The sequence below is a fragment of the Abramis brama genome (assembly GCF_963993115.1).
Source record: "Abramis brama genome assembly, chromosome: 10".
Lineage (NCBI taxonomy): Eukaryota > Metazoa > Chordata > Actinopteri > Cypriniformes > Leuciscidae > Abramis > Abramis brama.
In genome coordinates this window covers 7,241,900-7,264,758 of record NC_139972.1, presented here as the reverse complement: position 1 = coordinate 7,264,758, position 22,859 = coordinate 7,241,900, and the positions used below count along the sequence as shown (strand labels likewise).

Genomic DNA, 22,859 nt, shown 5'->3' with positions numbered 1-22,859 from the left:
TGCACTCAACACAGTGTCACTGTTGTTGTTCATACTGTCACTATCCAAACAATTTATGAATAATTAATAAACTGTGTGTGTGACTTTGCACAAGTAAATTCAGACAGAGAAAGATACATATTTTATATTATACACAGTAATGGACAAATGTCTGATCATGTATTTTTATTATTGCAAATGAAAGGTTACAGACATCAACAGTGAGTACAAAATAAATAAATAAATATTTTTATTTATACAAATAGTTTTATAAAATATACATTTAAATATAAATATACAAATAAATATAAATATTTATTTGTATATTTACATTACAAATAAATATTTTTATTTCTAAAAGTATTTTATAAAATATAAATTTTTTTATAAAAATATATATATATTTTATAAAATTAGGTAGGTAGGGAGGGAGGTAGGTAGGTAGGGAGGGGGTGGCTCTGAACACTGGTTCGGAATGAATTCATTTGTCTGCTATTCTTTGCACAGTAGCTAGGTGTCACTAGTGAGCAATGCTGAATGAAGCTTCGAGTAATGAACCTTTGGCTGAAGCAATGGGCTGCGAGGTCTCGGTGGTTCAGGAAGCCTCATTTTGCCATCACTACTTGTCTTTTCTCTTTCAGATGCAGTCGATAGCAAGCAAGCTCAGAGGAAACACTGGAAGCTCGGGAGAACAACGGATCACAGGGAATCGAACAGGATTCCTGGAGACAGCAGAACAATGACACGGAGGATAGTGTTTCACAGGTGAGTATACGTTACGTCTTGGCAGCATCAGAGGTTCAGGAGACAATGGATCATGGTCTATTCCTGTTGGAGGCTTGACAATGAACTGGGGCTATGGTGAGTGTTTTATAGAGCTTGTGATGAGGTTGCTGATGGTGAACAGGTGCGGGTGATTCGTTTTCCAGAGAGAGTGAGTGCAGGTGTGCCAAAGAGGATCCTGGGTAATGTAGTGCAGAGACAGACGGTGAACGTGACAATTGTAGTCTGCTTTTTGGTTTATTGGTGAGTGTTTCTACCGTTTTCTCTTTTTAAAATTGTGCAATTTGCTTGATTTATGAAATGTCCTGTTTAATGCCTTACTGTATGTATTCATATGCTTTTATCTGGCACAATGTATAAAGGCAATAAACAGTTAAATCTTATTCCTGTATTCTCTTTGTATGTTTGTTTAAAATGGGGTCATAAAGAACATTTTCATGGATGGTTGTACAAAGAATCTTATAAAGTGGCATGAAGAACTGTTAAAGGCTCTTTTAAGAACTTATGAGGCGAGTTCTTGCAGTACCAAAAAAGGCTCTTTATGTCACTAAGAAAAAAAAAAGGTTCTTCTCACTATGAAAACCCCGTTTTGGTTATTTTTGGCACCTTTATTTAGCTGAGATAAGATATCAAAAAATAATATCATCATCATAATAACCTCGTCTGATTCTGAAATGTTGTCATAGCATGTAGCTACTACACATTCAACAGTTCAACCAGCTCACCATAACTTGTTTTCAACACTTTTATTAATCATATGCATTGTAAATTGATAAGTCATGATATCAAGAGATGTAGCCAAAAACTGATTAGGATTTGGTGGTTTGTTAAAATTTGGGCTGATGGATTGGAAATAATTTTGTCCAGGATAAAGAATAAACATTATAATATTCAACATTAGAGAGTTCCAACATCTTTATCCAAGCTGAACTATAAGGTGACGCTCTTCAGATTCATTCACAGTGGAAGAAGTACTCGGCCTCTGACTGATCACCTGAAGGAAAAGGAAGATGTTCATGATTCGTACAACAATGGAAACCTGTACATGGATTAAATCTGAATAAACAATGTGCATCACTTGATCAAAGCATTCAACACTGGCATATTAAATCTTACTTGTTTGGTAGTAATCGTACACTTTAATCACAGCTGGCTTGAGATTCTTCACTTGAAGAACCTGTTTCATTTGTATCTGGTAATTCACTGGAATATTTTGTGGGATCTACAGGAGGAAATAAACCAGTCAGTCATGGACATTAAAGACATAAAGACCTAAGACATAAAATCATATGAATGTTGCTGTTTTCTCACCTTCTTCAAATACACAATGACACGATCATCTTTAGAATCGACCCGTTCCACAGGTTTTCTGTACTTTCCCCAAAAATCTTTAAGCTGTGGGGAAAAAGTGCTGGTTAATTTCTAAAAAGGGAAACTCTAGAAATGTGAACACATTTTGTGATGAATCACTCAAACGCACCATTGATGTATCAGCTGTGAATCCAGATAAGAGTTTAATATCCACAATGACCATGTTAGTCCTTTCCTGTAGACCATCATATCTGGAAAAGAGCAAATGAAAAGGTTCTTAAATGCCTCATATAAATGTACAAATAAGAGAGAACAAAAGCCAGTATAATTACCAAGACACATGCAGAGTTTTAATCACTCAAATCACTCATAATGTGTCAATAATAAAAATGTTGCATCTCAAGTCAGTGTGTAGTGTTTTAACTACTGAGATACGCCATTTCAGTTTATATTGCTTTTGTGTTTATTAAGATGTTAAAAAAAATATTCAGAAAACATTTATTTGTTAGATAATCTTAAGTCATAATCATGTTCTAGTCTTTTGACTTAAAGTCCTCCTGTGGTGAAAATCAAGCTTTTAATGTTGTTAATATGTGTATATGGTGTTTTTAATATGCTTTTGTGTAAATTTACAAGTCAACACCATTTCTGAATATTTTCTCCTGAAAACTGCAGTGAACCAAAGACAGTCTCAAAAACACGGTTTGAAATCGCTGGCGTTTCTGACGTCACAAACTACCTTGCAACCAATCAGATCAACGTGTGGTCGTCAATGAGTGGATCTCTGAGCTGTGAGTGAGTGAGTGGAGGCGGGGCTCATTTGCATATTCATAGAATCGCGTATACTCAATGAGGGTTTAAATACAAATTCTCTTACTTGACAGTGAAGTTCAAAATGAAATTTTGTGCCAATGTTTTGCAATCTCCCTCAATCTTAGCATCAATGCTCAATGTTTTAGCTTCAGTTGGAGTGGGAATGTTGTAGAACTGAGCCATCTGAGAGAGTCAACACAAAGAAAAACACATTCATAAATCATCTCACAGCAGAATAACCAAAATGCCAAGAGAGAAAGTGAGTGTGAGTAAATGAAGCTGAACGCACTACAGACCTGCACAGACACACAGGATGAGCCCTTCACTTCAATGCTGTATGTGGCTGGAAGTTTCTGCAGCTGCTTCTCCTGGTACAGTAACTTGTTGTCCTGATTGACATTAAAGTGGAGAGTGTCTCCTGCTGACCGTACCGTCACTGTGCTGGAGCCGTCAGAGCTGAACACTTTGGTGGCGTACAAAGACAGAGCCTGAAGAGCCACCACTGTGTCCTGGGAAATAAATGTGTTCAGTAATGCCACTTTTACTCATTCACACCAGCAATAATGTGTTTGATTGAAGAGGTTTGAGTAACCTGTGTGGAGGAGAATCCTCCATAAGCATTCTGCTGTTTAACAAGCCAGCTAACAATCCTGTTAGCATAGCCCAGATCAGCTGTAGTGACTGAATCTGCCGTGAGAACAGCAAGCAGCACATATGAGCTGATCTCCACTGCCAGAGAATCAGAGTCATCAGCAGAGCCAGACTGAGACCAGTGGAGAGAAGAGCCTTAAGGACAAAAGACACACGCGTGACTCAAGGAGCATGATTAAAACAAAAAGGTAACACTTTAGAAAACTGTTCCATCATTAATGAATAACTTCACAGAAACAAATGAGTAACACACTATTAACATTCTAGTTACTACTATTATTATATCTGTGGAATACTTGATTCTGATTGGTCAATAGCACATCCAGTGGTGTGTTATTGCTCGATAACAACCGCTGAAAACACAGGCTCAACAGGCTTTCTTCATGGAAGTTTTGCTTTTGGTGAGCTAATAAAATATTAAAACTCAGTCGAATCAATATTTTGTGTACGGTTATTTAATTATGCCATCCAGTCTCGTGGACTCGCTCTCTCTTGTTTCATTCAAACGCAGATGCTGCCAATTTGCGACAGTTTTTTGTACACTGTTGGATTATTAGACAACAAACAAGTACGATTTTAAAACAGCTTAATCTCAAATCAATATCTCTTATCCCCATAATAATTTATGTGGTGAAATGCTGTGTAATAAGTAGTATGACTGTATACCGTATCTCTTAAATGTCTGTCTAGTTTGAACTTGTCGCGCTAGCAATAGCTCTCACCGCAGTACCTTTGCGTTTAAAGAGTGTTACGCCCTTATTAGGGAGCAACAATGAAGGAGGAGGAAACGTTTACGGCGATTACAATACTCTTTTTATTTACACATTCTTCATAACAAAGACTGTCTCTCAAGTTCTCGCAATACGCCGCAACGCCGATCAACATCTCGGTCCTGGCCAGGGATCGATGTGACAGAATGGAACACTCCATGAGGACGCCAAACAGCTTTTATTGACAGGCACACCTGTGCACCGGTGCACCCAATCCACCTGATTACCTCAGCTCCGCAGCGCACCTGTAGGAGGAGCAAAACACACCCAGACACGGCAAAGACGACAATACAAAGTATACAGCCGTCACAAGAGCTAGTTAAATATTTTGAATCAGATCAATATTTCGTGTCTAATTATTTACTTATGTGGCAAGTAGTCGTGTAATAAGTGGAATAATGCACATTCAGCCGGTTGTTATCTCAGAATAAACCCCTTCTGGCTCACGCAAGACCCTCCTGATCACCCTGTCGGGTTTATTCTGAGAGAACAACCAGCATTATACATTATCTCATACTTAACTAACAAGAAACTCTGATTAATGAATTAGTAAGAAATAGTTGAATGTGGTAGTTCACTATTAGCTAATCAGTAACTACTACTTTTTCATAACTCACAGAGGACTACAAAGAACTACTGTATACAGGCTCATAATTAATGTTAATAATCCATAATGTATAATATAAGATAATGATAATCCACTAGTAATGACTCAAGTGTTACTACATCCTTCTAAAGGAACTACTAATAATTTGGATCAGTATTCTAAAGTGAAGATCATGGGAACACACTAGTAATGACTAGAATGTAGTTACAAGAATGTTAATAGTGTGTAACTCATTTGTTCCTGCGTAGTTATTCATTAATGATGGAACAGTTTTCTAAAGTGTTACTAAAAACAATAGTACAGTCATAAAAGACAACAGAAAGTCATCAGAAACAAACCTCTTACCATCTGAAATAGCAACATCTTCCAGTTTCTTGAAAAGCTGCTGTCGAGTGTCCGTTTCTCTAGCCAGACTGAAAGTGTAGGCGAGCAGGGCCGTGGTGTAAGTGTTTTTGACATTCTCAATGACGGACCTCAAGCATGACAAACCTTTACTGACGACAGGATCCTGTGACAAAAAAACACAGAGGAATAGACGCTGTGAGTGTCATTTTTCAATGAGTTTTTACAATGTTTCCTACAGATGAACTTACTGTGACTGGAGTTTCCAGTTCAAGCAATGATGCAGTAATGTAGGCAGTCATGGTCACATTATCATTCACCCCACCCTAGAATGTGTTAGAAATAAAGGATAAATAAAGCAACACACTCACACCACTGAAGGAAAGTTCATCTAGACAAACTGTGATGTTGGCTTGAGAAAGTCTGAATAAAGACGATAGATAGAGAGATAGAGAGATAGATAGAAGATGACAGACCTTCATTCTGTTGTTGAACAGTGTTCCCTGTTGGATAAAACAGCCGTCTGAATCCCGTCTGCGTATTAACCAGTTCTTTGCACTCTGAATAATGTTTGGATCAATAAATATGTATTTCTGTGCTTTGCCAAAGGACCTCAGCACAAAGGCAGTCAACCTGATGGTGTGGAAGATATAATTTAAAAAATGTCATCAGGTGTTTCAATGAATTATCAACAATAGTAACAATAGTATAGTGAAAATATATTTACCATGTATTACTTTCACCATAACTAAATGTGCTGTATGATCCATCAAAATGCTTGTAGTTCATTTGTCTCTGGTATCCTGTTTAGTGTGATAATGGTTAACACTTCAACAGTTTGTTTGAGTGTTGAATAATGTATAATTTGGTATCAAACCATCTCAGTATTTTCTTGACCTGATTTTGTCTCTCACCGCTCTGCAGGAAGCCTGTGGCTCTCTCTCGGATGGCCGAGGTGAGCTGCTCCGTGTTCTCCAGATACTCCAGAATGTAAATATTGGGAGAAAGAACAGCCATGTTTTGCTCTCCACAGCCGTACGGCATCCGTAATAATCCATGAAGGTTCCTCAGTGCATGACCCAATATGTCGCCTGTAAACCATACACAAATGACACTCACTACATTTTATAAGTTTAAAGCCAATCTCCTCATTTCTGCTCATGTTTGTAAATGTTACCAATGACTGAAAAAGAGGATCTGGCTGATCCCTCTATCACATCTTTAGGAAGAGTCAGAGCCACTTCCTCTGAGAGACTGTCACCTATGAACCAGACAGACAGAAACTCATCAGTGATCAGCAGAGTAACGCTATAAACATTTTAATAATGTCGGGCCAGGGCCGGGCAGTGCTAGTGCGTGCCAGGGCCAGTCGCATTTCCACTGTCACTTCCGGGGCTTGATCGGGGCTTGCTCAGGGCCAACGGCCAGGATTTCTGGCCCGTCGAATACCTTGGGCCAAAGCGGGCCAGCTCGGGCTAGAGGAGTGGTTACGAACAAAGGCGGAGTTTACCTGAGTCTGGAGACGGCAGCGCCGGATGATTCTGTCAACATTAAAGACTTTTAAAATAATTTAACGTTAACTCGCGTTCATGTTTGAATGCCTTCTGTTTGTGATGCAAAAGACTATGCGCGCTAACATTACCATAGTAAACATAGTAATCGCTTGAAGATACGCATAGTAAAAAAACAGTGAACGCTTGAAGAAATCAGACCAATCATAAAGGCTATCATGTTTTTATTTTATCTGTCAGTAGCCTACGTCTCGTCTCTTTATACCGGACCATCATAAAATAAAGCAACTTTTTTTTTCGGGAGCTTCCTCTGTTTCTCTGACTGAAAATATCTGTATGGGAGTCGAGAGAGTGCTAAAGCTCCTCAGGTCGTATTTTTGGTGGCATATATTTGTAGAAATTATCATTCTTTCTAAATGTGATGTATTATGTCCTGTAACTACCAAATAAACAGAAACAGACGCGACTGAAAAAGTAAGTGTGTCCTCTTCCTTAATTTATTTCTGAGTGACTAATGTGCAGTTTTGACATAAATTAATTCATTATGATCAATGTATCACGTTTTATTGTAAACCTGAGGTAAAACATCGATGCTTGGGTTTTAAATATTCAAGTAAACAACAAAAATGCCAGCAAACGGCCGCTTTTATCATGTTTGCTGTTTCCAGTGATTTCTGATTAGTTTTCTGATAAAACTTCCATTTGTTGGTGAAATGATGGGTTAGTGTGACGTTGTTCCAGAGAGGCGTGTTACGGGCGTGTTTTAGTGAAGCGCTGTGGAGGTTCTGGCCCGACAGTGGAAACGCGGCTATTGTGATTCAAGCACTTTAGAATAGGGGAGAAAATAGCCACAATTTCAAAATTTGGCACAGCTGAACAACTAAACTACAGTTGTCATGAAAGGCTGACAAATTTCAACTTTCTCAATTAAAATGTCTGATACATACGAGTATATTTTGGCTCCCTCTATTGGTCCTCAAATTTGGTGTGTCCTCAAAATGTCCTCTATGCAATGTGTACTTATTTTCATGAAGTTGGAGTTTGTGTTTAGAAGACAAAGAGGGTTGCAGCATTATCAGCGCTTGTACACCAAAACATATGAAATATCTGCAGACTAACCCTTTGGACACAGTAACCAGCTGCGAGTCTCTGTCTTTTCAGTTCCTTCTGCCTGCAGCAGAAATCAATCACATCAACACATCATACATAAGCAGCATTAAGATCATGAGTAAATGATGACGTGTGCTGACCTGTACGAGCAGACTTCGTGTGACTGTGTCAATGCGTCCTCTCTCCGGGACGCTCACAATCTCATTGTCACACACAGTCTGGGACGCCTCTGCCTCTGCACTGACTGTAATATTCAAGACTCCTACAACACAAGACATGCGTGAATATACAACTGAGAAACAGTCGCGTTTCCATTACCCTTCAAATTGAGCAAATTAAAATTTACAAATTAAGTTTCCCATTGTAAACACGTCCATTTCGGAAAAAAACATTTTTATGCTCGCATGAGGTGGTTTTTCAGGCAATTCAAAAAATGAATTTTTCGCAAACTAATGGAAACAGTTTTTTCACATTTACAGGTGACCTGAACTTATTCTTCACACGATCATTCACAGTTCCTCTGTAGCCACGTTTCCATTATGATTTGTGCAAAACTTTTGTCAAAAAACTTTTGCGAAATTGATGCCGTTTACATTAACCGATGTTATGCGACTAAAACATAATTATTTCATCTTGCGAGAAGCCAAAATTATGGTGACGGATGTTGGTAGGTTTACGTATATCGCAGCCACTGCACGTTTCCATTATGATTTGTGCAAAACTTTTGCGGTATTTTCTAAATGTCAATAAAAAACTTTTGTGAAATTGATGCCGTTTACATTAACCGATGTTGTGCGACTAAAAGATCATTTTTTCATCTTGCGAGAAGCCAACATACGGCGACGGATAGTTGCAATAGTTTTTAATCGACATTTCAAAAACATCCCAAAAGTTTTGTGCAAATCTGTAATGAAAAGGCGGCTACTGATTCAGACTGGAAAACTCACCAAGAACAGAGGGAGTGAGGATCCATTTAAAGGTTTTTCTTCCATTAGCACATAGACAGGATGAATACTGATCATCAGAGGAGGCTTTGAGAGTGTAGTCTGAGGAAGGAGCTGGAGTCACTTTAACCTGTCAATCAAACACACATGATTAGTGGCATATTTGATATGATTTGATTAGACTGCGTCTGAAATCTCACCATGATGCACTTGGACAGATAGTTGAAGACAGTGGCCTTCAGCTCAAAGATCTCCCCGCGGATGATGGAGTAAGGCAGAGAGAGCTCTAGGAAGAAGGGCTGGAAAACTGTCAGCTGAGCAGGAGGAGCCAGACCCAGACCTTCAGAGGACAGGCAGAAGGCCTCCGTCTCCCAAGAGGTGATGGTGTCAGGAACCGTGACAGGAACCTGAGCTGATCCAGAGTCCCTGTGGAGGAATTACAAAAATAGGCATATTTGATTCTGACTCAGCCATTTTTCCTGTAATAAATGACAATATTCAGCACACAGATGATGAAAAAACTGGATTAAGAATCTGCAAAGCAAGCAAGGTATTAATAAGAATAAGTAATAGGATAAATATGATGTTAAATGTACTGATTATGCTTTAAATACCCCACTTCAGCAAGTTCCCAGATCCACGTTTCTGGAAAGACAGTTCGAATCGTCACTGCTGGAGAACCAGTTACATCCTCTGATACTCTGTCATAATACACTGGAAATAAAGTGATATTTTGCAGCTTTAAGTGATGTTCAGATAGATACTCTTCTCTAAAATGTGTGTGAGGCTCTGTCCCTACACTGTACAAAACTGGAAAACAAGTTATATTTTGTAGTTTTAAGTGATATGTATGTGAAGAGTACGTCAAAATGATCTATTCTATATCCAGTCATAAGTAAATAGAAAATGTAAGGTAGATCATTATTTTATTAATACACATATTTTCACATTATATTAAACATTTCAGTTTATTTAGTTTTAATTTTTAGTTTTAGAATTTTAAGGCTGCAAAAGTGAATGTGTTAATTTTATCTTACAAAAGTTATATAATTTTATAGATGAGTTTATCTTACCAATAAAACACTGATTCAAAGTTCACCCCCCCCCCCCCCAAACAAAAACTGTCTTTTCTTACTACATCTAATTGTGGAATTGTCTGAGTTTCACAATTTCACAAATTGAATATATTTCATAAGCACCAACATATTAAAACATTACAGCTTGGATTGTAATAACAGTACATGTACCTACTCGAGTACATGTACATCTCACACTCAGGGAGCTCCACAAACAAATTTGTTGCCATCTTCAATCCCACTTTCTGCCAAATGGCAATGATGAACCACAATAAAAGTCATGAAAATACAAATTACTTTTAAATGTCAGTATAATCTTAAAGGTTTTTTATGCATTTACTTACACATGTGCAGTATATCCTCTCCCAATCATTATCTACTGCACTGTCACACATATAATCCAACTGTTACCTTTAAGGATTCATAAGTGTTGTCTGTCGGCGCACACTCCCACTCATCTTCAACAGTCTCAGGGTAATTTGACCACGATTGCACTGGCAGCAGGTTGAAGATCTGTGACGGGATCATGTTCACACACTATCAGTATGATTTCTAAATAATAAACATGTATTTCCAACAAAGCTTTATTTCCATTTTGGTGAGAAAGAATGAAGATTAATGCTAAATTTCCTGAGATTAAAATGTCAGCTGATGGATCATAGCAGCAACAAGTAAAGTCTGTTATCATTAGATTCACACTGTAGATTCCCACTATGAAGAGACACATTTAATCAACACTGAATCTTAAAGCATCTAGACCTTGTCAGCATCCAGACGTTCTCCTGACTTCAGGATCAGGACGCTCTGATCTACAGCACTGAGGCCACACAGTGAACCAGGCTGAGCTGAGAGCTGGAGAGTGTTTTTCTCACCGGGAACTGCTTTAGCAGGAGAAAACTGCAGAGATACCTGTGACATACAGGGAATAGGATTTTATTTTAGAAATTAGTTAGTAATACAGTTTAAAGAGGCTCATTTCTAAAGCTACAATGCATACCTTGCTTTTGAAACACTTTTCAACGTTGAAATCTTTGCTACTGGCCACAACCTTTTCACTGGGGAGAACACAGTACGCCAGAATCTGCACTACAGGAGCCAGATCTAAACTAATAGACAGTTTGAACGATATTGAGCCGCTTGCTCCATCAGAAATCTTCACTTCAACCTTCTCATATCCATGATGAACAATCACTCCTCTGGACAAGACCTGAAACAGACAGATGACACTCTGATAACAAACTGACTAGTGCAGCCAAATAATACTGTTAAACAAAACCATCTCTGTGATAATGTACATACTGCACATGTTCTCACCATATAGACAATGTCAGTTTTGAAGTTTTTAATTGTCTCTCCAACAAAATAATACTTGATGGTGACTGTAAACTCAGAGTCACACTTTAATGGTTGTTCAGTATTCTCTATGATCAGTTCACTTCGTGATGGGGTGTATAGAGAGTCAGGTTGGAAGAGCTTGACTGTTTTTTTATCGAAAGCGATGTGAGGCGTGTCGTCGAGGTCGTAATCAAAGATCTCTTGATGGACACTTGCCTGGATAACGGATAAAGAATCAGAAATAACTCATGTATCTAAACTCTTCAGGCAATACAAAAGAAAACTAAGTGAACACAATCTCTCTTACTATTAGATTAATATCCCTTTTAGAATGACTGGATGTATTAAGAGAGAAGTTGGCCAGTCCATCGCTGTCTGTAGTGAGATTTAGGAGCAGTTTTTTGGACCAAGTTTGACCCTCCATAAGATAAACCTTTTTGTTTTGAATTGGTGCACCTTTGAAATTTGAGAGTTTTATCTGTTGAAAATAAGATTTTGAAGGAATAAATTACTATATCAATAAATAAATAAATACATATCAATGGTGTTAAACTGAGACAAATGGATTTTAGACTTACTTTTCCTTCAATAACTGATCCGTGTTCATATGTTTTGGGCAGGTCAGTAAATATGACTTTACCAATTTCATAAGTGAGAGATACAGATTCAGATTGTGTCATGGTGATCTCTGTAAATAGTCAAAACAGATACATAAATATTTATTCAAATAAAAGTAAATTGAAGAAATGAGAAAATGAGAAATACAAGAAATATAGGTAACAGAGATCTGACCAAATTGAACAGCTCACCTGTTCCTTCTTCTGTAACCATTGCCTCAACATGAAGAGAATTCTGCATCAGATGATTTAGTGTGACGTTAAAGAAGAGTGATGGATCTAAGGTATGGATGGCACAGCCTGTCTTTTTTATCTAATTATAATGAATGAACACAAACATAACTATTAACAGAAGAGTGGTTTAATTAGATAAATGTATTAAAGGTAATGTACTGCGTTTCAACTCACATACCTCAATGGTTTCCTCAAAACACACTGAATTTGTGTAATAGGAAACGTGGAACCGTAACTCACGGCACACTTTCACCCGTGATTTACCAGGTACAGGCTGTCCATAAGTGTATCTGTGAAAAAGGTACAAGCAACTGATCTACAGCCCAGGGTTGAGTTAAGAAACTAATATATTAGGATGGGGGGTTAAAGTAAAAAACTGACCCAAGAGTTAAATAAATAATAATACAATTAACAATTAAATGAAAGTGTGAATGGAAGAGCACGTTGCTTTTTTAATGCAGGAAATAAAAAGAAACCACTCACTTTCCGCAAACCTCAATTATCAGTTCCTCTTCTTCAACACTTACTTTATTTGGGCTTTTTACAGTAACTTCAAACTTAGGCAAAACTAGAAGTCAGAAATCAGAGTTATTAGTACTCAATTTATATATTAAATATTAAAATAAATATGCAATGCAAAACTTCCCATGCAAAACTGCAAATTGTCTGTTCCCTTTCAAGAGAACTCATGCTGCGTCATAAGTTACGACACTATGGGAGCACCTCTGCGTGATTGCATCTTGAAGCATGTGTGAAATCAGTTCAACGGTGTGGCAGAACGTCATAATACTTATTAATATTTCTCTTGTGGCCCATAAGTAGTGAAAACATTAGAGAGAAGTATTTCGTTTTAATCAAGTTGTTTTTTAAATGAGGAGTAAGCTAATCTAACTAATCTTTTATTTTCCTCGCAGCTCTTTGGTAATGGGGTGATGCGCTATAAAATTTTTGCGGGGAAATCCTCTTCTGATCATCGTCTATCAGTGCATCAGCGCACTGCATCTATCAACTGAGTATCATCTATCGGCACAACCTGGTACGGGGGTTTTTGTGGGGCCCTTCAGTACAGGGTTCTTCCTTTTGGCTAGCACTGTCAGCTTGCACTTTCAAGAGAGGCGTGGATGCTACACCGGCTCCTCTGCGACTCCAGGGCATTCGCGTGTTGAATTACATCGACGATTGGTTGATACTAGCTCATTCAGAGCACATGGCATTTTAACATTGAAATGTTGTCCTCGCTCATATGAAAGAGCAGGGGTTGAGGTAGAACGCAGAAGAAGAGTGTTCTTTCTCCAGTACAGAGAACTGTTCTGTGATGATGCAGGCATGTTTCTCTCCTGCACACATAATCATCTCAGCATTAAAAGAGCTGAAGCTAGGCCAGTCACGCACTGTCAAACAGTTTTAAAGATTGTCGGCAGCAGAGAGCTGCACGGGTCCGATTTTGTAAATCCGCACCCGCCCGTACCCGCAGTGCTTAAAACCGCATCCGACCCGTTTTCCGACAGCAGCACTAATTAAAATCCGCAACCCGACCCGCTTAAAATAGAACCGAGAACCGACCCGCACCCGAAATAAAATCAGTTTAGCCAATCACATTATAGACACACTTTTTTCACATTTTTATTGCCTTTGGCGGCTTGCCTTAACACAAGGACAACAGCCGAAGCTGTCAAAAAGCCGATAGCCTATAAAGAACATGGCTAATGTTACCACAAAACAATGCAATTTCGTCTAGCAAATCAGACAATTTCACACCACACATAGGCCTACTTAACAGTGTTAAATTAGACAATAACAACAGTAGGCTATGTGATACTTTTAAACGAAAGAAAAGTCCATTGTATGCGAATCCTAAACGCTACATACACCGGCCTGTGCATTATGCTACTTAACTATACACAGCCTTACAATTAGGGCTGAGACGTGAAACTGTCCCGTTTATGAATCCAGTCAGTGCGAGGAGATTAGATCCTATTTGTGGTGTTTTAAATTGCTGTGTAAAAAAAGCACATCGTCCACTGTTGACGGTTTCAGCTGACTCCTCCGCTCTTGGATAACGTATCCAGCACAAGAGAAGTCTCGCTCACTTGCAGCGCTGGATGCAGGGATGGCAAGGATAGACCTCGCAATCTGGGCAATATTAGGGAAAAGGTGAGCATGGTCTTGCCACCATGACAAAATGTCAAAATGGTCATCTTTTGGCGATTTGTGATCGATGTAAGCAGCCACTTCGTCCTGATACTGCGGGCCCTCATCACTGGAATCTTCCACGTCAGATAAAGTGTCCGCCGACACTCGAACTCGCTTCTCCGGTGGGGGGTGGTGGCACTGCTCCTCAGGACTTCCACGCTTATCCTTAAGGTCTATAATAAATGTAAACAAATATTGTAGTGCAAAAATTTTATGGACGTGACAATTGCAGTCAAAACTGCATTTTATGAATGAAAATGAAAATGCATTTAATACCAATATATGGAAACGTCTGTTTATATCTCCATACTCCCTTAATAAAGGAAAAATATCAGCCTACTACACATGCGTTTTATATTTAATATGAGGGAAATACACAATGCCTACGTGTGACAAAAAATCTGTAACTTTTAGGTGGCAAATCATTTTTCTTTCGGCCAAATCCCGCTCCGACATAAAAATTATATATAGGCTATTAGGCCTACATGTGGTAGGCTAGTCATTAAAGAAAACATTTAGTTTCACAATTTTATATATATTTATATATTATTTCATCAATGTTGATTATATGAGAAGTGAAAAGCATAGTAGCCTAAGATCATAAGTTGTGCAATAGGCCCTATGTCGGGAGACAGAGTGGGCAGACATTATTGACCACTTCATTAAGTTTCCTATTGTATAAAGCCTTTCTTTAAAGTGAATTTCGTTTTGTATTAATTTTATCTTAATTTTAATCAATGTTTTATAACCAATTGTCTGAATTTAATAAATAAGAAATTATAGCAGGCATCAGGACACGGAGCGGAGGCAACGGCGCATGAACTGGAAATTAACAAAACTCAGCGTATAAGCTACATGCCTCACAGACCTGAGAAATATATAGAAAGCTTGAAATGTGTACTTTTAAACAAAACAATTCAAAACGAAAGAAAACAGACTGCTCTGTCTCCTGGCTATATTTGACATATTCAATAATCATTAGGCTACTTTTGCCGTTTCTTTGTGACATTTTTCATGAACGCGTCATCACCTCTCAACAGTTAATATTGTTATTTGGTGTTCAGTTTATACAGGTTTTCAATTGTTATTTAATAAAAATATTGTTTTTTTCTCCTGTGGCTGTGTTTGCATTAATACTGACCTTTCACAAGGCGCCGCATCTCACTGTGCACGCTTGCCACTTCACTACTGTCAGAAAGTAGCTTCATACTTTTCAGTTTAGGATGCAGGAACATTGCAAGTCTGTGTAAACGATGAATTTCGAACTTGTCCTGGAGAATACGGAGGCATTTCTCCTTCAGTGAGGAAATGGTCATGCTATCATTTGAAGAAGCTAGCAAGTGGCATCTGATGCGCTCATACCAAACAATGGTTAGATGGAGGGTCAGGGTTTTCGATGCCTCTAACGCTTTAGTGGCTTCCTTAAATCGCTCCAGGAATGCAACAAAGTCGGAGAGGACCTCTTCATCCAAATTTGTGAGGCGGTCAACTTCCCCTCGCTCTTCCAGAAGTGTGCGAATGTCTTCATATTGACTGCTGATAGACTCTAGCATTGTATGCAGGGAATTCCAACGTGTCTCTACAGAGTTTTTAAGAGTCTTTTTCAGGCGAGCCTGGAGGTTGGTCTGCTTGAAATATGTCACCAGTGACTTGGCCGAGTCAATCATTGCAGTTACTTCTTCCCCATACATATCCTCCTGGGACGGTTTGAATGTAGTGTACAGGACAGTATTAAAAATATGGGCAGCGCAGCTCAATCTGGTCACTGTACGCAGGGCTGCAACAATATTTGCGCCCCTATCTGTCACATACACGAGTTTGGAGTAGAATTCATCAATGCCAAATTTACGCAATGCGCTGATGATGGCTGGTTTAATGTTGTCAGCCGTTTTACGCAGTGAACTGTCCCACTCAGAGGTACACAGCACTCGTTCGATAAGCTCCCACTTATTGTTAATGTAGTGCAGAGTAACACAAAGGTAGCCGGTTTTTCTGTAATCGTCAGTCCACATGTCCAATGTAACAGCTCCATTACTCCCCTCCAACTGCATTTTAAGTTCTGGGATTAGTTTTTGGCGAATCTCCTCTGCATATTTGTTAACACCACGAGAAACCGTCGTAGGGTTAGGCAGTAATTGTTTAACATCCACACGACCAGCCCGAGCACCAACATCTATCAACCCTTGTGCTAATGCAAAAAATCCCTCGCCGTGTACTGCATCAAAGGGTCTAATATCATTGCATACAAAGTTCACAGACAGCCTGGTTATGGTGTCCTTATCATCTCTACGAGGCACACCTTCAGTTTTGTCCCCTTTGAAAGATACTGTTCGATAGAACAACTGGTGCTCGGTATGTTACTGCAGGTATCTGCGTGCTTCCTCAGCGACGAAGTTCCATATTTTCGGCTATCGAACACGAAAACTTTAAGGCAGGTTTTGCATGCAGCAAAGCCTTTCACAATGTTGCTTTCTTCATCAGAGATGACCCCAAATTTCTCCCACACATTGGATTTGAGTTTCGATGAAGTATTGGCGACAACTTTATAATCTCCTCTAGCTATTTTTTTTTTCAACTCCTCACTATCCATCTCGACGACTCATGCAGCAGTTCGAGTGGTTGTGATTTTTTAAAAGTGAATGTAACGTTAGGCCTAGAGACTCATGGGAGGGCGCGGGCTCAAATAAACAAACAAAAAAAAAAATTATAAACTTGAAATACAGGCATAGGTTTGTAGATGTGTTCCTAAAAATATGCATTTTTACATTTGCACGTGACTGTTTTGAACCCGTGTTTAGACCCGCGTTTCCCCCGTGTCCGACCCGACCCGCACCCGTATCCGACACAGTTGGATATTTTTCACCCGTTTGAGCAAAATTTGCGGGTACCCGAACCCGTGCAGGACTCTGGTCGGCAGCGTCAGCCAACATCATACATTTTGGCCTGTTGTACATGAGACCCCTGCAGTGGTGGCTCAAGACCAGGGGATTTTCCCCGAGGGTCAATCCATTCCACATGATCAAGGTTACAAGAAGATGTCTTTGTTCCTTGACGATGTGGAGGAAACCCTGATTCTTGTGCAAAGGCCCAGTGTTATGACTTCTCATCACGTGATACTTATGACAGATGCTTCTCTCACGTGTTGGGGAGCGGTCCTGGAGAGCCATTTATCTCAGGGTCTGTGGAAGTACGTTTTCTGATCTACGAGGGACATGTTCTTGTCCATTTAGACAACACATCTGTGGTCGCTTAGGTTGAGACAAGGGCTGAGGCCCGAGTAATGGAGACTTTACCCCGAGGTGGTGGGTCTCCTATGGAGGAGGAAGAGAAGTATAAGAGGACATATTATTGTCATCCAGCCCCAATAGTGTTGAATACCATTATGCCTGTATGCATTTCCCCGGATCGCTCTGCTTTCGGGAGTTATGGAGAGAGGTTGCCGGGAGGGTGCCCATCTACTGTTGGTGGCTCCTCTTTGGCCAACTCACATCTGGTTTTTGGACTTGATATCCCTCCTCTATGGCTCCCTTTAGGAGATTCCGATCAGGAGGGACCTTCTGTGTCAGGCTGGGGCTAAATATTTAACCCCCATCCAGAGGTATGAAAGTTGTGGGTTTGAGTCATAGAGTCATTGACCAACTCATAGAGGCTGGTCTCACAACGGAGGTTTAGACCCAGTTAACTGCCCGGTTGGTACAGTGCTAGAGTTTCCGCAAGAGCGTTTCTATACAGGATTATTCCCTTCTACACTTAAGGTTTATTTGGCCCTGTATACCACACTCCTTTGAGTGGTGTATCCTTGAAAAGAGACACATTAGTATCTCGTTTCCTCTGTGGAACATTGAGAATTAGGCCTGCAGGCCTTCTGTCCTCTGCCCAGACCAGGAGAAATTAAATGTGCTTTGCTTGGTTAGGGTGCTTGATGCTTACGTTCACAGAGCTGCCATGTGGCGTAAATCTGATCAACTCTTTTTATGCTTTGGGTCACCCAGAAAGGAGCATCTAAGCAGAGAATGAGTAAGTGAGTTGTCGAGGTTATCTCTCTTGCTTATGAATTGGCCGTGTGCCTTCTCCCTTGGCTGTCCGGGCCCATTCTACTAGGAGTATGGCGGCTTCTAAAGCCTTGCTTTCTGTGGCCTCTCTTCATGACGTATGGGCTGCAGCGGGCTGGTCCTCTACGCACACATTCGTCAGGTTCTTTGACCTTGACCTGGGCACCACCCCTGGCTTCCAGGTGCTTCAGTCTTAGTTGCGCTCCAGATATTATTCACACTAGACAAGCACTGGTCAGTACGGCATAGTAGATATTAATGTTCCCATAGTATTGTAACTTACAACGCAAAGCCAGTTCCCTTGAAAGGGAATGCCTCGGTTACGACTGTATCCTCGGTTCCCTGAAGAGGGAACGAGATGCTGCATTGCTCCGCCATAACTTATTTCACTTCACTTACTTACTTCATGACTTACTTCAGCTTATCAGAAGCTGACATTGTTTGGTTCAGGGGTGCTTTAATACCTTCCTGGTTGTGACATCACCCCCATGATGTTCTGCCACACCATTGGACTGATTTTACACGTGCTTCAAGACACAATCATGCAAAGGAGTTCCCATAGTGTCGTAACTTATGATGCAGCTTCTCGTTCCCTCTTCGAGAAATCAAGGTTACAGTCATAACGAGTCTTTTTTATGACTTACCATATTGTTTCACTTCAAAATCATGTGAGATCATCCTGTCACCAATAAAAGCCTTCAGTTTGTACATGCCTTGACGGGCCTCTGGGTTTAATTCATAAGAACGCTGCAAAATCCACCTTGTTGAAGAAACATTTGTCCATTGGCCAATCCGGTTACCTTCACTGTCCTGTTTAATAGCAAAGACACAGTGCAGGTATTTTGTGACAGTCAGCTACACATATCCTGACTATCAATGTAGAAATATATAATTACCCTACTGAAAACACAATAATTGCAAATATAACCAAATTTCTAGTGTTAATCAGATTTAAAAGTTGTGTTTGTTATGACTGCACAGAAGGTTTTGTGTTCTTACCTCAAGAACCACTGTACTATACTGTGAAAGAGCAAATAGTAATTAAAGATCAAAAGCCAAAAATGTGTTCATTTATTAAACATGTTTTCAACAGTGCAAGAGATAATAAAGATGCAGATAAACACATCAGACCTGCTGATCAAGGGGTGCAAAGTTTGTATCCATGGTAACAACTCTGAAGTTCACTGTAAAATAGAAATGTGTATTAGAAAACGTATGTATCTTATGTAAGGGACAATTGCTTACAGTCATATTTCTCTCCTGTAAATGACCAAACTGTGTGTGAACCGTATTAAGGGTCAAATACAGGGCTGACAACTGTATTCTGCTGCTGGGTGAATGTGTCTTTTGAGCCAAATTCAACTAGCTGTCACAGCTGCCTGTTTTAGCCATAATGTTACAAAAATGTCTAACAATTTGCTCCAGCTGACCAGTTAGAATCAAGTAGGCCTATCCCAGACAGCTATGAGGTTTATTACATGTAACGATTTATAGCAGGGGTGTCAAACTCCTGGAGGGCTTCAGAGTTTAGTCCAAACCCTGTTGATTTCAAATAACCCTGAATGACCTGATCAGGTACATTTAATAATTAGGGTTAAAGCTAAACTCTGCAGGGCTGTGGGCTCGCAAGAACACACCTAATCTATTGTATCCATAGATTTCATATAAAATAAAGTCACACAGATACTGATATCAATATCGATATCATATTTGTAATTACAGTATTTAGGCTGAACATGTTTGAAAGTGAGGGGATTGTTCAAATGCACACTAGATGACCATTCTCGTGTTTCAAAGCTGTTAGAATTCAAAGCTACTCATCTTTAATATCTGCTTTTCTTATCTTTTCATTTGCTCCTCTTTTTGTTTGTAAATTCATTGAACTGTTTACTTCATACTCTTTTACCATCTGGTTTGTGCAACATTTGAAATCTTTGACCTGTGGTGCTACATCTGCTCGTTGCCTGATCATAGTGTGCTTTACTTATATGTGCTACCTCAGCTGTGATCAGGGTTTAGATGTCAGTGACACCAGCATTATTTACTGAGCTTTAGCCTTTGAGACATTCACAGCTCACCTGTCTGTCCTGGAGTATAGATGGGTTTATCAGTCTGGATAAAAGTCACAGGATTGTAAGGCTTGAACATGACTTTTCTCTCTTCAGTCGTCCTGAAAGTCTCTCCATTAAGTTCAACCTTAATTTTCTGCACTGATTCTGCCTTGACCAGAGGAGCCTGATGAGAAATAATTTCCTGTATTCACAACCTGCCACAAAAACTAGATGCATTATGATGAAACATATTTGATAATATTCATTATGTGCATGTTTTGATGGCAGACCTTGAAGTTAAAGCAGCGATGAAACTCTTCCTCAGCTTTCTCCTGCAGCAGTAATGTGCTCTGGATACCATGAACCAGATGAATGTTCATGACAAGGCTTTCATTGGGCTTGAGAAGACTTGCACACAGTTTGGCCTCAGATCCCGACTTAATCACTGCAGGAAACGTCACTATGAAATATCTGTCCAGAGAAAATGATCATACAATATTGCCTGAGTGGTTAGATGTAATAAGAAAAATTAAACAAACTGGGATGGAAAATAATACAGTTAATTTACTATTGATCAATTATATGAAAAGTGTGAATTTGTATGTTTATTCAGAGCAATATTGCTCTTAAAATTACACTGTCAGTAATTATGAATAATCGTGTGCCTTCAGTTGTCTTTCAAACAGTAAACCTCTACTGTGCAACACAGATCGGTTAAATAAATACAGGAGAAATCATCAAGAATTACAAAATGACTAGTGGTATATTAATAATTTATCCTAAGCAAAAACTGTTAAAAACTTACGGCCCTGATGTTTGTCCATTGACACAGATCAGGAGGAAAGAGAGCAGAAGGAGCCCTTTCCAACAGCAGCCAATATTCAGAGTCATGATGACGAGCGATCATCCACGGTATGAGATGAATTGGACCGTCTCTTTTAAAGGGACTCTCATGCTAAAGGAGGTCCTTCAAAACATGTGTATTGATCATCTGATTAATGATTCAACCATGAAGGCACTGCAGTTCAAAAACATGTGCTAAATTAGATCTACTAAAGCCTTAAAAATACATTTGCAACAAATATTAAAAATAGTAGTCTAGCATGCAGTAAAATAGTCATGTCACCTTTATTTATATAGCTCATTTTACAATACAGTTTTTTCAAAGCAGCTTTACAGTGATAACAGGAAAATAATGCAACAATGTTTGTTTCGGCTGTTCAGCAGTTTTAGAAGAAAATAGCGCCACAGTCCAGTTTAAGTAAGTTCAGTGATGGTTCATTTTTGTTGTAAAAAAGTTATTAATTTAGGTAATTTATCCGATGGCAGACCGATGGACGAGTCTGGGTTTGGCGGTTGCCAGGAGAACGGTACTTGCCTGACTGCATTGTGCCAAGTCTAAAGTTTGGAGGAGGGGGGATTATGGTGTGGGGTTGTTTTTCAGGGGTTGGGCTTGACCCCTTAGTTCCAGTGAAAGGAACTCTTAATGCTTCAGCATACCAAGACATTTTGGACAATTTCATGCTCCCAACTTTGTGGGAACAGTTTAGGGATGGCCCCTTCCGGTTCAAACATGACTGCGCACCAGTGCACAAAGCAAGGTCCATAAAGACATGGATGAGCGAGTTTAGTGTGGAGGAACATGACTGGCCTGCACAGAGTCCTGACCTCATCCCCATTGAACACCTTTGGGATGAATTAGAGCGGAGAGTGTGAGCCAGGCCTTCTCGTCCTATATCAGTGCCTGAACTCACAAATGCGCTTCTAGAAGAATGGTCAAATATTTTCCATAAACACACTTCTAAACCTTGTGGAAAGCCTTCCCAGAAGAGTTGAAGCTGCAAAGGGAGGGCCAACTCCATATTAAACCCTACGGATTAAGAATGGGATATCATTAAAGTTCTTGTGCATGTAAAGCCAGACGTCCCAAAACTTTTGGCAATATAGTGTATCTTCTGAACTATACATAGAAAAAAACAGGCACCTGACCTATTTCCTGAAACCAATCAATACTGAAATCAAGGGTCAACAATACCCTACACCCACTCAGTGAGAGTGAGAGAGTTACGCTTAATGTTTGTTTATATTTGCAAATCCCTTGACCCCTTCCTAATATGGTGTCTGAAAAGATTTTATCATTAAAATAAGTCAAGTAAATATTTTTGATGAGCAATTAAACAATACATATATTTACTTGAGATCCTACACCATGATGAAGATTTACCATGTTTGTTTTTCTGCCTGTTGTAGAAGGATTAAAGGCATTGTCACATTATTTGGAGAAGAGACCACCAGAACAGATGCCCCCAGCAGAGTTTATCTTAAAACTAACGGAATGGACACTAACTAACAATGTTTTCTTATTCCAAAACAAATTCTTTAAGCAGATAAAAGGTACAGCAATGGGAGCTTGCTTTGCACCAACTTATTCAAATTTGTTTATGGGTCTCTGGGAGGAAACATTTGTCTATTCAAGTCTA

At 39.4% G+C, this 22,859-nt stretch overlaps 1 protein-coding gene across 1 annotated transcript; it reads right to left on the bottom strand.

Moving 5' to 3' along the window:
• Positions 1-1,493: 1,493 nt before the first annotated feature.
• LOC311090808 (alpha-2-macroglobulin-like) lies at positions 1,494-21,357 on the bottom strand. Its single transcript, XM_084126350.1, has 34 exons — positions 21,185-21,357; positions 20,670-20,850; positions 20,407-20,563; positions 19,460-19,512; positions 19,328-19,348; positions 18,973-19,138; positions 12,567-12,651; positions 12,262-12,373; positions 12,042-12,162; positions 11,811-11,920; positions 11,540-11,710; positions 11,212-11,448; positions 10,895-11,104; positions 10,657-10,806; positions 10,309-10,410; positions 10,073-10,142; positions 9,436-9,535; positions 9,022-9,247; positions 8,825-8,951; positions 8,018-8,139; positions 7,887-7,938; positions 6,434-6,517; positions 6,171-6,347; positions 5,984-6,059; positions 5,733-5,889; positions 5,508-5,582; positions 5,260-5,422; positions 3,479-3,672; positions 3,183-3,395; positions 2,951-3,069; positions 2,243-2,324; positions 2,074-2,157; positions 1,879-1,984; positions 1,494-1,756 (listed from the first exon to the last, which is right to left on the bottom strand). Exons 1-34 carry the CDS (start codon positions 21,268-21,270, stop codon positions 1,716-1,718), a joined length of 4,230 nt encoding a protein of 1,409 aa, XP_083982476.1. The 5' UTR covers positions 21,271-21,357; the 3' UTR covers positions 1,494-1,715.
• Positions 21,358-22,859: the final 1,502 nt, after the last annotated feature.

What these genes read in the sequence shown, in the direction of transcription:
- LOC311090808 (XM_084126350.1), bottom strand. Translation starts at nt 21,270, where the DNA reads ATGACTCTGAATATTGGCTGCTGTTGGAAAGGGCTCCTTCTGCTCTCT. An exon ending in CACGAAGTCTGCTCGTACAG is followed by an intron (nt 7,939 to 8,017) that starts GTCAGCACACGT and finishes TTTCTGCTGCAG; the next exon opens with GCAGAAGGAACTGAAAAGAC. An exon ending in CACAGGCTTCCTGCAGAGCG is followed by an intron (nt 6,060 to 6,170) that starts GTGAGAGACAAA and finishes CACACTAAACAG; the next exon opens with GATACCAGAGACAAATGAAC.